General features: G+C 31.9%; 1 protein-coding gene across 3 annotated transcripts in view; it reads left to right on the top strand.

Annotated features, from left to right (window-relative positions):
• The window catches only part of LOC145266412 (uncharacterized), a 792,722-nt gene that overhangs the window by 473,582 nt on the left and 303,803 nt on the right, over positions 1–15,337 (top strand). For 2 of the 3 annotated variants that reach the window (XM_080122078.1, XM_080122076.1), the window contains exon 4: positions 13,908–13,995. The exons of the other annotated variant lie outside the window; for it this stretch is intronic. In XM_080122078.1, coding sequence (XP_079978204.1) covers positions 13,993–13,995 — 3 coding nt within the window. In that variant the 5' untranslated portion in view covers positions 13,908–13,992. The remainder of the gene's footprint in view (positions 1–13,907; positions 13,996–15,337) is intronic. 3 annotated transcript variants of the gene reach the window in all.

Genomic DNA, 15,337 nt, shown 5'->3' with positions numbered 1-15,337 from the left:
CATTACTGGTACCAATGATATTTATTGATTGGAAACGACCTGTAAAATAAACGTTTGTAGATCATGATAATAAATTTAGATCAAAATAGCAACAAGTGAAGAAGAATATACATAAGAATCTCACAATGATTTTATCAAAATAAATATTGTATTCTAATGTTGCTTATTGATCTCCAACGAAAAACTTTTTAAATAATCTGTTTTATTAGGAATTTACAGCAAATATTGGTCCATGTTAGAAACAAAACCAAAATAAAAAATACTATTTTCAATCGATATTATCGATTTTAATATTTAATCCTGATGAATATTTTTTCTGTGTGTCTTAGTCATAAATAAAGGTTCTCAACTTTGCAGTCAAAGTTCCTAATATTGCCACCAAAATCATTGTGTACTAATTTAATGATAGATCATTTTTTTTATATTTACTTGTGAAAAAGAGGGAAGTCTAGACTTGTCCTTTTTGCTTTCTTTCTCCCCTTTTCCATTCTTTCGTTGCCTTTGGCTGGCTAACATGAAACTCTAGAGAGCGGAGAAAAAATAAAGACAATCTGTTTAATATATTTAATAGTGTCACCATTTTGCATTCGCTTCCATGGGGCAGTCAGTTACTATAGCATACTTATAAAGTTTGTGAGTTCAATCCTTACCTAAGGTATAATGATCTGCAATAGCATTCCAAAAATGAATTTAGACATTTAAAATTACAAAATTTCAATTATTTTTATAATTATTTGGACTATTATTCTCATCTTGATTTTTTTTTTTCTTTTTACAACGTTTCGGCCGATGTAACCTCCGACCATCTTCAGGTGTATTCACACTGGATGTTATTATTGATTGAGTGAAAAAAATTTTTTTTTTTTTTTTTCCTTTCCCGACAAACATAGCTGTTAGAAATTCAAAACGCCAAGTCTTTTAAAAACAATTTTCTTAATAAATCCAGGTCCATTCCGTTTTTGATATGATGAATGAATATTTTTTAGATGAGGATTTATAATTATTTTTGGTAATATTTGGACTATTATTCTCATCTTGGTTGTTTTTTTTGTTTTTTACAGCGTTTCGGCCGATGTAACCTCTAAACGACTGTGTTCATTGGGAAAGCAAATAAACCAAACGCTTTTTTTCACTATTCACCAACATCATCCAGTGTGAATACACCTAAAAATGGTCGGAGGTTACATCGGCCAAAACGTTGTGAAAAAAAACAACCAAGATGAGAATAATAATCCAAATAATACAAAACATAATTATAAATCTTCATCTCAAAAATTCATCATCTCAAAATTTCAGTCTGTGTGGTAAGTTTTAACTTTAAGAATAATTAGAGCACCTGTGCCCTTTTCGTTCAGTATTTATGCCTATATACTACTAAAATAATAAAACAACATATATCCTAGTTTAGATGCTTACTATCAGGTTGCCTTTGCCAACTTAATAAGTCTGCATTCAACCTTTCAGGGTTCAAAATCAGTTTACATGAGACAAAATCTAACTTACTGTTGATGTGTAAAACTGACATTGGCCCATCAATTTCTGTCAATGACTTCAACAATATTTCACTTTATTGTGATGGCGGCTTAATGCAATCTTCAAAATTACTATAAACTTAAAATTTGTGATTATTGATATTTATTTGCTTCCCTACGAAAACAAAATGTGACACAAGGTCGTTTTTAATGTGGAGGGGAAACCCAAAAATAAGTTTCCTTAGTATAAAAGGGTTTCCCCTCCATTGATTAAGGAAAAATTAAGTATAGCATCGGAACAGCTACTATGCTGTGATCTCAAATGGAGATGCTGAGTTGCCCTTTGTGTTTCCATTGTTTATGTTCTGAACACCTTTTTCACCTTCGCCCTTTATCGTGCCCACGATACTGCAGTTATTGTCACCGAATCTTTGAAACAAATGACAAGATCCTGTCTGTTTTCCCGCCATCTGCTTTCATATCTGTTATAACTGCTTTCATATCTGTTATAACTGTTTTCATATCTGTTATAACTGTTTTCATATCTGTTATAACTGTTTTCATATCTGTTATAACTTGAATGTTCACAATATTATCACAACAAGACTACTAGATCAGGCAGTCTGAAGATATTGACTTCCTGATCTAAAATGCACCAAACATTCATATTATTTTTTGGGGTTTTTTTTTTCCTTTCCCTTTGCAAAACTTAATCATATTCTGCAGAGGCAAAAACAAGTTATCTTCTACAAAACAATCAAACCAAACACCATGAATAAATATTTGAATATAATAAAGAACTTGAAGAATAAAACCTTTCTTTCTAAAAATGATTAAATAACCTAAAAATAAAAATTAAAAAAATGATACACCATGAAATAAAATAACCGAACAAAACACCACAAATAAATATTCAAACACTTAAAACAATTTGAAGCTTAAAAACTTTTTCCAAAATTAACTAGATTTGGCATTAAATAACCCGAAAATGGTTGATATGCTGTAAAATAAAATAACCAAACAAACTAAACTGATGATGATGATGATGAAGAAGAAGAAGGTTTTGTCATAACTTGTCTCTTGCTTAGAAGCCGACACAGATTGTTGACAAACAATTCATATACATTTTGCAAGCCTTATGTTTTTTTCCTGATAACTTCTGAGCAGTGCACATCTGCTGTTCTATCTCCTCTGGGATCTTCCAATCACTTAGTTGTCTCCATAAGATTAAATCTAAGTTCTCGGAGTCTTCTGATGTCTGTCTTTTTTTTGTAGAGTGTATCGATACTCAAGGGCTTATTAGGATAACTTTTAATCTTTCATTTTTTTTTTTTAAATTCCTGGTCATTTTATTTTTAAAAAGAATCTGTTCTATGTCACCTCTGATTATATCTGGTTGGTTAATCACTGGTATCGAGTTTTATATCCTCTGAGAAATTCCAACAAGACTAAAAGAGCCAATCATGATACAATTTGTTGCTGCCATTGCTCACAGAAACCATTATTCCAGTTGCTATTAATGGACTACATGTCCTGAAACGAATGCTGCTTTCAGAACTTCCTGCAAATCGGTTATAAGAAATGCAAAATAATCCTATATTCAATCTGTTAAATCCAAGGTTTATCAACAATTTATGGTTTAGTAATGATAACTGATATATATATATATATATATATATATATATATATATATATATATATATATATATATTCCTTGGATTTTACTTGTACAAATGGAAATTCTTTTAACTTTCTTGAAGTTTTACATTTGGATTTTACCGTCACTGGATTTTTTATTTTCCACCAGACTATCCATTCATGTGTAATCACCTTTTTCTTTACCATATTCCCTCTGCTTCACTTTTTTTTTCAAGTAAGATCTTTGACTTACTTGTTGTTTCATCAAATACTTCTGCATGCAAAATCCGATCCCGCATTTTGCTAATTCCTACCCTCTGATGAGAAGGAAAGTATTTCTTCGAAACTCTGCGGATTAAGGACTATCCATTTATCTAGTGTTTCCTTTTCAGATTAAATATGTTTTTAACTCATTTCAAAGTGTTTTTTTAACATATTTTATTAACTGTTTGCTCATATATATTTCAAAATTGTGAAGGTGTCAGACTCTGTGAAAAAGACTATAGATTGATGGGACTCATTGTTTTAGTTTTTTATGCATATTTTGCGCTGAGGAGTGCCTCTGCTGGCATAAGGATAATAAAAACATGCAGAAACTAATATATATAAAAATAAGTAATTGTATGTATGTTTAGTAAAGCTGAAACGTTTTTTGAAATGAGCATAAAAATGTGTGCTTGTTTGTGAAGCTGTATACCATATAAAGTGTATGTGTGTGTGTGTGTGTGTGTACGTAAATTATATTTTAAACACAATATATATGCCGTTCCTTATATAAGGGTACCAAACTGGTTAAAGGGAAAATTATTCCCAACTAGCATTGAGGTAAAAATGCATTTTCGTAAATAATTGAATTAATTCCAAACGTATTGCAAAAAACAAATTATGTGTATATATATATATATATATATACATATATATATATATATATATATATATATACTAGCACAAGTACCCGTCGTTGACCGGGTTCAAAAACAGCCTACAAAAAATGGACTCTGATTTATGAAAGTACTAGCGAGGGGTACCCGGCGTTGCCCGGGTGTTTGTAGGTGTGTGTGAAAAAATCCCGAAAATGTGGGGGGAAAAAAAAAAAAAAAAAAAAAAAACAGGTGTCCGTAAAAAAAAAAAAACGAAGCCTTAATGACGCGCAGCTGGAAAATAGTAAAGTGTAAAAAAAAAAAAAAACCGGTGCGCGTTTTTGATTGACGTGACGGCGATAGATATTCAGCAGTTAGCATTTTGTGCGGGATAGTTTTTAATGAGGTCAATAAATCGGTTTGCTTGTTTTTAAAATCCCGCTCCCTCGTCTCAAAATGAAAGCTACCGTCTGATATGACGAAGTCGACATTGACCAAATGTTACTTAGCTCTCTAGAGACCACTGGCTCTGGGCCTGTGGTTAGAGTCGAGTTTCGCTTTTTGTTTATACCGAAAACCGAATGTAACGCGTGCCGATGCGGGAAATGTCGAATAATTAATGTTTGAAAGTCAATAAAATTAAATAGACGGGCGAGCTCCGTGGTTAACTCTGAGATATTACAATTTATAGATGATATAAAAAGTTTTAAGAAGTTGTGAAGCGAGCGCTTCTCTGAAAGAAGCCTTTTGTGGACATCGAGGAAAAGCGTACATACATACATACATTTTTGCTTTTATATATATAGATGATAGGTTATGAAAAGGAAGGGTTGCAAAGAGATAGCTTTGAATTTGAGGGCATCAAAACCAAAGCAAAATATGATGAAAGTAAAAATAAAATAGATAAACACCATAATTTATTATACCATACCTGTTCACACTGAAACACTTATCACAATATTCTGTGGATCTATATTAACAAATCTTGTTAAACTTTGTGACATATTTCGATTCTATGGAGGTCAGGCGCGAACGAACACCCCATAATTTTATTATACCATTTTTCTTCAAGCTGAAACATAATTATCAAAGTATACTTACGCAGATAGATATGAAAAGTCTTTATTAAAGTTTGTGCCTATTTCCATTCTATGGAGGCCAGGTGCGAACGCAGACCCCACAATTTTATTATACCACCTCTATTTAAGTTAAAACATACTTATCAAAGTATTATTATGTACATCTGTATCAAAAACACTTGTAAACGTTTTTTTGTTTTTTTTTTTAATTTAAAATTTTTTTTATTTCCATACTTTGTGGACCAGGCGCGTACGCAGACCCGACAATTTTAATGAACCCCCATTCTGCAGGATCAAACATACCCATTCCTGTGTCTCGATACATTTTCTATTATTATATGTAATCAGTTTTTTTAAATAGTCAACCATATAGGAGCCTATTCGTGACCAGACACACATACACACATTCAGCTTTATTACATACTAGCGGGGGTACCCGGCGTTGCCCGAGTGTTTGTTTCCGGGACAATGGAGGGGGGAGTTTTAAAAAATGTTATGGTAGGTAAGTAGGAAGGATCAAACCCGGAGTCATGAGTAAAAGTAGGAAAATAAAGTGTGAAAAAAAAACAACAAAAAAAAACATCTGCAACGTTAACAGTTCGGCCACCAAGAAAAGTCCATTCCAGTTGTTTAGGAAAAACAAAAAACAAAAAAAAAAAACGACTACGGTAGGTCGGCGCGAACGTGTCCAGCACGCTAACCACTACGCCACAGAGCACTGCAGCTTAGTTTAGTGATTTTAAATAACTTCACATGAAAGAACTACGAAGCCAAACCGGTGTTCTCTTCTCAACTGTTCCTTGTGAACGATCCCCAAATGGTGTTAAGTGATAGCAGGGGGAGGAGGAATTTATTAGAGAGAAAATATTTTACCACTTCCATTGGTCTTAACCGATTTTGGCCGTGACTTCTCAGCAGAAAAAGTATAGAAATCTAAGATTATCAAGGAATTTGAGAAATAATAAGCCTATAACACACCTCAGATATTGTTCTGCCGTTTGTGCATATTATATTTGCATGAAATATCTTGATTTTTAATCCTATTAATGTCAAAATCAGACGGGGAAAAAATGAGTTCATTTTATTTATATAGAGATATATAGTAATAATGGTTATTTTTTTTGGAATTTACTTTATCTTCAGTTTTGTTTTTATCTATGTACACGTTCCTCGTTTCGGTAATCAGCACTTCTGTTCTCTTGAGACAAAATTTTTGAAATTTTTTTTTTGTTACATATTTGACTTGTTTCTTTGATAGTTTTGATTTATTTTCAATTTAATTTCTCTCAGTCTGTAGTGTGTCCGTGTATGTTATGTATCTGTCTGTATTTCCATGGTTGAATAAGTGGTCTTCATATCTACTTATATATATAAGTATATGCTCTATTATATAAAAGTCATTTTGTGTGTGAGTTCCTTCCTGATAGGTTCCAAAACGGTTGAGCCTATCTTTTACACAAAATTAATTTATATATCTGGCAGTGTTCTTAGGTCTGTTCTGTACAGAAATTCATCTGATAAGTATCGAAAATAAAAATGATAAAATCTTAAAAATAGCTAGAATAATTTTTACAGGAAAATATTTTACATTACACCGCCTAAGGGAGATAATAATATTTCAGCAAATCATTTCTTCTTTAAAAAATAACAGATTTATTATAATCTGGAGATCTAGTTTAGTGGTCGTGCATTTGACTACAGATCGAATGATCCCCTGTTCAAGCCCAGGTGTACCTCACTATTTTAATTTTTTCTTATTAATGAGTTTAATTTACGATGAAAGAAGTACTGCTGCAAATCATTTTCTCATTTGCATTTTTTAAAACTAAGCATTAATCATAAATGACTTTTCCAGGGCATTCATCATCGTTAAGCCCAATTATCAGCTGATGTGATATTGTAAACAAACACAGAATTTGATGAACGACATTATCATCATTATTTTTTTTTTGCAAATTAATCCACTGGGCAAATTATTCCTCACAATATATATAATAATCAATCGAGGATTGATTCTATAATAATACATATGCAATCTGCATAAATTAAAATATCATGTTTAACCGTATTATACGACCGGGCAACACTGGGCTGCCAACTAATATATATTCCTTAGATTATACAAAAATATATATTTTATGGTATATATCCTTTATAACATCGATGAAATCGTCTTAAACAATAAGCTCAATGAACGTATGTTTTTGACTTCAGAGCATATATCTCATTGATCAAAGGAAAGAATCAGTTCACTCTTTTTTTTTTAATATCAATATTTTTTATTTTGTCAAGTGTTAGAATTAAAGGATAAAAATGTTAATATTTGCTGAAATGAAAAATAAAATTATGAGGGTGGGCCGATTTTTTCCTTTAGTTAATGGTAGGCAGCAAACCTTTTTTTTTTTTTTTTTTTCGTCCATGGACACGTGTTCCATCATCTATGACTCATCAGCGTGGCTGTACTCTGTGAGATTCGATACCTCAATGATTGAAGTCCAGCACTCTGTTAAGTATTAGTGGGAGAAATTGTATTGCATTAATTTTGTGGAAGAGCATGCATGCGTGTGTGTGTGTGTGTGTGTGTGTGTGTGTGTGTGTGTGTGTAATATATATATATATATTTGAACCGAGAGAGAGACTTAGCTGTCGTACAAAGCTAAGACTCTGTAACATCATATTTGTATAGATACTCCCTCGGGCATTTGGGCTCATGGATTTTAAATGTCTGAGGGAGTGGCACTCGTCTGACAAGACGTTGCAATCATCATATATATATATATATATGGGGAGGGGGAGTGAAAACCTAGTTATACCTAACCATCGTTACCTGGAATACAGTGCAGTTATAAAGTTATCCACTGATATATTTTAAATGTTGGACACACATAGCATTTAAGCTGACATATTAAACTTTGATTCTGAGAGACAAATTTGAATGTTTTATTATTATACTATGTTATTGGCACTGTAACAACTTTGCTACCACTTATTTACAAAATTTATGTATCCCACCTGGACAACTGGTAATATGGAAACATTCTTCAATTATTAACGAAAGAAACCAAAATCGGCAAAGGGAGATAACTCATTTTTATTGAACAGTTGTCTCCTTTACAACTAAAATTTTATTTCTTTTTTACATATAAGTTTAAAATCTGCAAATGAAAATTAAAATGATTTTACTACATCTCAGGTAATGCCGGAGTAGGTACAGCTAATATATATATCTAGAGAGGGAGAAAGAGATAAAAAAAAAGGAACAAACCAAGTTGTGTTTTCATCAATGTTTCGTCTTTATTGCAAGACTTCCTCTGGATGAATGAAATTAAAATAAATACCAATGCAATATTTTAACATATATTTTTGTTTTAATGAAGTGTACGACTTTGTTCTATTTCAAAAATGAAAGAAGTCGTTGGAAATTAAAAAAAAAAAAAGGGGTTGGGGAGGCATAGCGTTGTGAAAGAGAGTAAGATTTTTTAACGTCATATAGCCGTTAATATATTTATAAACATGTAATTAATGTTCGTTTTGGAATAAATATGTCCATTAGAATTCAAATGGGGATGTGTAACTGAAATGAAATGATTGATATATATATATATATATATATATATATATATATATATATATATATATATATTAGCAAGATGACCCAATGTTGCTCGGGATTGAAGGAGTACCACTACCATATGGCTTTACATTCTGCTCATAACATCATATTAGTTCCTTTTGTTTATAATACTATTCTCTTTCTGTTTCAACCCCTAATATAGTCAGAAAAAGCTGCAGTATTAGAAAGCATTATGAATGAGTTTCTCATATATATATATATATATATATATATATATATATATATATATATATATATATATATATATGGTATGAAGTTGATCAGAATAGGATATATTTGAAGTTTTGTAGAAGGTTCAGCACACGTCTCCCACAGTTTAGAACTTTTAGAGAGTTTTGGATCATTTCAATTATCTCCTTATGACAGTTTTATACATATGATTTAAATTTCATGCTAGTATGATATAATTGATGTTTTAAACAAGTTACGCCATCATACACCATCCCTAGTGGTGCATTCAAAGATTCAAATATTAATACTCTTTTCGATTTCATGTAGATTCTTTAAACTAATGAACACGCAACAGCACATATACAGTCTTATATATATATATATATATATATATATATATATATATATATATATATATATATATTCTTTCGTAATCTCGTGTCATTTTATTTATTTAATCTATCACCGCTATATTTCCAAACACAATTTTTTTTTTTTTTAATCTTTACGATATTTTAACTTTTAGACGTAATCCACTACACTAATTTACTCTAACTTATTTTTTTCTCTCATAAAATGTATATATATGTATATATGATATCTAATTTACATAAGGAAAACACGTTGCTCTCCCCCATCATTATATATAGCCCCAATCCTCCGACTCTCTCGTCAATGACCATCCCTCTTGAAGAAGCCCGCATAAATCGGGCGAAACGTTGAGTATCCAGGTCCTTCCACCTCCATTTTATTTCATATATATATATATATATAAGGTTAAAAATATTCAAAAGTGATAACTAGGGCTATGACAACAGCATATTCTTTTCATTGTTTTGACCTTCGGAAATATTACGGACACAGTTAGACACAGTTAATCAACCAAGAACCACATCTATATGAAAGCATTAAGATATCCACGGATACACACTCGAGAGTCAAAACAATGATAAGAATATGCTCTTGTCACAGCCCTAGTGGACATGCAAATATTTATGAAAAATGGTCGGTTAAACCAGAAGTCCTCGTCAGGCGATTTAATAAATGGTTTCTTTCCACAGAAAAAACAGTCCCCTCTATCTATCTTATACATATGTGTTATTGTACTATAATAATATACTTTGCTAAAATTTCCAGACAACAGGGAAAATAAAACCATTTTTAAATTGTAACCAGAAAAAATCAAGAACAACTCGTAGTTTTTTTTTTTGTTTTTTGTTTTTTTTTTAAACTATATAAACGAGAAAACTATTGTCTCTCTTACAATTAAACTTTTGATTCATGTTTTGTATACATTACAAACATGTGCAAATAAAATTTTAAAAACTAAAATGACTTCACTGGATTCCAGTCAAGGCGTATATATGAATTATAAATGGAAAAGGAAGATTTACATTTTCTCCACTGTTTGTTGGGCTTTTTTCAAGAATGGAGAAACCATGAGCAATTGGATCTTCTTTTTCCATTTTTAATTCATCCGTTAGATTTGTTTTATGCTTTTATTATCATTCACACACACACTGATATATATATATATATATATATATATATATATATATATATATTATTTATTCGAAGGTAAACAGTTACATTTGGTCTCTACAAACAGTCATCTGTTTCAGTCAATGAGACTTCGTCAGGTGACTCTGAACCATTCAACACTATAGAAAAAAAAAATAACATCGAATGGTCAGGGTTGCCTGACAGTCTCATTGACTGAAACAGATGGCTGTTTGTAGCGGCCAAATGTAACTGTTTACCTTCGAATAAATAATGAAAAAATACTTTGCTTTTGTTATCGAGCACTATCTAACAACCTTGTTGAGTTCATTAATTCCTACTTATGAATATCTCAAGCCTGTTTTTATATATGTATGTGTGTGTGTATATATATATATATATATATATATAATCTGTCTGTTTAAATGTATGTATTTTGTATGTCTGCCTAAAACTTTTGAAGGGGGCAACGGATTTTCACAAGATCATTATTGTTTTGAAGGTCGATCCTTCGTATGACAAATATTGAAAAATTGGCTAAAAACATTAATTTCTTCACCCTCAACTGGGCACTTTTCTACAAGTGGGGCTCGCTTTTTTCACCAATATTTCGAAAGTCATCCCCTCTTTTCGATTAACTAGCTTTAATTTAAACCTTCGCCACTTCCGGTTTGGCAATAGATGCAACGGCAAAGACGTCATATATTTTTATTTATTTATTTATTTGTTTATTTTTTTTTTCACGTTCTTTTCTTTTTTTGTGGTACGGGGTCGATCCTGCCTGCCTACTAACACTTTTTTTTTTTTTTTTATCAACACACACCTTCAGACACCTAGGCAACGCCGGGCACCCAGGCTAGTGTGTGTGTTGATCTTAACTTGGAAGGATTTACCCGTCTAGTCACACTGAATAGACGTGATATATATATATATATATATATATATATATATATCACATCTATTCAGTGTGACTAGACGGGTAAATCCTTCCAAGTTAAGATCAAAATTCATATGTTCAATGGATTTAAAGTCATTCATATGTACTGTTTTGCTGTATCACAGCTTTTCAGTGTGTCTAGGCAGACAAACACTTCAAACCGAGATTAAAAGTCAACACATATAACCATTAAGCTATCAACAACAGGTCACAGAATGTTTTATATAAACACTATTGGCCACTAATGTGTATGAAGTGTGTTTTTATGTTTAGAAGTTTGTGTATACCTTTTTGGTTTTGTCTAGAATTTCCCCATGTTAAGAAAGAAAAAAAAAAGAAGAAATATTTGTATAATGTACGTACCTGTGACTAAGCAAAAATATCATATTCCAAAATTCACGTAAATTGATCAAGTAGTTTTATAAAGTAAATCGTTTTTAAGCGATTAGTGGGGATTCTAGGCATTACAACAGAAATTTTGCAAGTTTGAATTATTGAGTTATCTCCCTTTTGCTTTTCAATTTTAGATCGTTTTCAAAATGGCGGATCAGTTAGCCGTTTTTCGGTACCTCATAAAATTTAATTTTCTATTTAAAAAAATCTACTAGATCAATTAATGCAATTTTGGGGATAGGATATTTTCGTTTTGTCACGTATACATACATCATACAGATTTTTTTTTATTTTTGTTTTTTAATATATGGAGAATTCTAAACAAGAACATAGTATGCAATTCTGAATTTTTGAGATGAATTGTGGATGCTTGTGTTATGTTGATTAATTGGACTATCATTCTCACCTTGGGGGGGAAAAAAAAAACGTTTCGGTCATGCTTTTTTTTCTCTATTAAGGAAAAGAGAATTGGCTCTGCATTACAAGAACTCGAACCGTGGGTCCATAGATTATAAAGAAGGTTCAATCTTCAGGGGTCACTAAGATATTTTTTAAGTTTTTCTATGGCTAAATTTTTCGGGATATCTATACTAATTGCTAATATTAGTGAAAAAAAGTTTTTTTTTTGTTTTTTTTTCCCCCCCATGGAAGTCACCACTTATCAAGGCCCGGAAGCCACTTGGGGATAAGGGTTATTGCGTGTGCAGTAATCAGTGGGATAGTATCGTAGTAATCGTTAGTATTGGAGATTTGATAAAATGTCTTACTTAAGGGGGCGGTTTATCAGGAATTTGTTTATGTTGGCCTTGAAGACATCCAAGTTGTAGTCAGGTGGGAAACAGGTCAAGGGAGTTCCACTGGCGTGCACGTCTAAAAGAGAAGCTTTGTTTATGGAATCTACGTTTTGGTTTTGGCACGGTTAAAGAGTGGGGAAAATTTTTGACAGTAGTTTCAGCTAGACGAATGTTTATCGTGAAAGATTGGCGAGGGGGGACCAGGGATTGGAGTTCAGACGAGCACTTGCCAGAGAAGTAACGATAAAACAAAGACAGGCTCGCAACGTCTCTTCTGTGGGAGAATGGTTGCAGGGAAGAGAAAAGGGCATCCACCACTAAGCCACGAAATCTATGTTGTACTCTGTCAAGGCAGGATATGCTGTTTTTAGCAGCTCCTGCCCAGATGTGGCAGCAGTACTCCATCCTTGGATGTACTTGGCTTTTATATAGATAGAAAATTGCATGTAGTGAGATATCTTCTGGAACGGTAGAAGGATCCTACCATTTTTTCAGCGACCTTGGCAACAGACTTGATATACATGTTCCATTTCAGGAACATGTTCCGTTTTATGAAACAGAGGATCAAAACCCATGCATATTTTTTTTTTTTTTTTTTTTTTTTTTTTTTGTTAAGTTACCTCCCTTGGGCTGGGCATATGTCATGTTTTCTTTTCCAGTGATTTTGTGATTAGGGGCATCCAAATGCAGCTTAGTTCTATGCTGGGATGACTAATGATGTTATTATTTTCTATCATATGTGCTGCCTCTAAGTGTTCTGATCCGCCATCTTTCTTCTGTATCCTCTTTTCCTTAGAAGAGAAAAAGAAGCATGTTTTCAACACCTGAAGGAGGTCGCAGGTTACAGCAACCGAAACGTTGTGCTAATAACACCCAAGATGGAAATAATAGTCTGATTAATCAATATAACACAAGCAAGAACATAGTATACTAGACAGGCTGTAACCCGTTGTGTCAGTATTTGTTAAATTGATCAAGTAATTGTATTTTTAAATCAAATTTTGTGAGTAATCGAAGAACAGTTGTCTTATTTATTATTTTAAAAACAATCTAAGAAAAAATAAGGGAGATAACTCAACATAATTTAAACTTGTGAGATTTATTTTGTAATGTCTATGAATTTCCATTGAATGATTTTCTCTATAAAAATTTTAGTACTTGATAAATTTAGGTGATTTTTGGAATATATTTTCGTTTTGTCACGAGTGCATACATTATACAAAATTTTCTTTATTTTTGTTTTCTTATTATATGGGGGGAAATCTTGGATGGACCAGAACTGTCTTTACAAAATTACATGTGTGTCCTTCCTTGCATATTTGTGTGTGTGTGTTTTGGTCATCACATAGAGTAAACATTGTCTGATGAAATGAAATTGACCATATTGTTGTTGTTGTTATTATTATTATTATTTTCATTTTTGCTGTAGGTCAGGGATGTATTCGTTTGAGCTGTGAGGAGGAGGAGGAGGAGGTGGAGGGTAGGAGAACAACAACAACACCACCACATCACTGATGGTAAGCTTAGACAACAACAACTCTTTTACATGTACAGATGTTTTACATATTGCAACGCTGTGTTGTTTTTATTTATGGGCCGGGGGGGGGGTCACAGTTGGATTTTTTTTGTTGTTGTTTTTTTATTTTTATTATTTTTTTTTTTTCAAAGATAATATATTTTTAGAACAAATTGCCTACTCATGTCCAAAATAGCATTAACATGAAAAAAAAACGTTATGAATTAATTCAGAAATAATGATTAACCGACATTTTTCTAATGAAACGTTAATGCACATATTCATATTATACATTCTGTAAGATTGTAGATAATATTTATATTTTATATATATATATATATATATATATATATATATATATATATATATATATATATATATATATAGTTTAATTATTGAAGTTAAATTCTGTAGATTAAAATATATATAAGAATTTGTTTGAAACAAGGAATATACGGAGAAGAATTATCTCCATATATTCCTTGTTTCAAACAATAAATTCTTAACTTAAATATATTTTTAATCTACCGAATTTAACTTTAAACATTAAACTTATATGTTGCTCTATTTTTATATACTGAGCTTTACCTTTTTGTCTAGGATTGTCTTGAAAGTATTACCTCAATGAATTGGACAATTCACTTGATTTCTAATCTGTGACTTATCTCTTTCATATATATATATGTAGTGAGTCACGTGAAATGAATGTTTTTAGAACGCTCCTTGCTCTCCTTAAGTAAGAGATAGAGAGTGAGGAAGATAGCCTTGAAATACTCAGTTTTGTTTTCCTTAAAACATGTTTTCCGTAAGTCACCCTGTATAATAATCACGTTGATACACCGGTTCTCGTCAGTTCACCAAAGTTAAGCATCGTTGAGCCTCACTAGTACCAGATGGGTGGCCATTTGGGAATTCTAGGCGCTGTATGTGCTTTCCGCTTATCTCGGCATTGTTTTCAGTCGTCCTGAACCTCTACTTGCCACTGGTATTTAACAATGTTGACTCAGGAGAGGTATGGTTGGAGATTGTGAAACTCTTGCCACAAAAATTCCACGCGCACGCACCCTTACAGTGGGTATCTATAGTCTGTCAAGACTGAAGCAAGCTACCATACATATATATTTACTTTAAAGAAACACAAGAATTTACTCATTTTGGGAAAGTTTTTCTTTTATTTGTCACAACATTGCGTAGAATTGTTTCAGCATGTTGGCATATAAGAATATAACAACTGTTCATCAAATTATAATTTGCACAATGTTGGGCTTTGTCAGCGCATAGAAAAAAAACAAACAATATTACATAAGTTTCACAGCCCATGAATAGGACCTTTACAGGAGCAT

This window comes from Euprymna scolopes, chromosome 41, assembly GCF_053919585.1.
Source record: "Euprymna scolopes isolate OS-2025 chromosome 41, ASM5391958v1, whole genome shotgun sequence".
Lineage (NCBI taxonomy): Eukaryota > Metazoa > Mollusca > Cephalopoda > Sepiida > Sepiolidae > Euprymna > Euprymna scolopes.
Note: the sequence above shows the minus strand (reverse complement) of the source record. Positions and strands in the feature narration are given on the sequence as shown.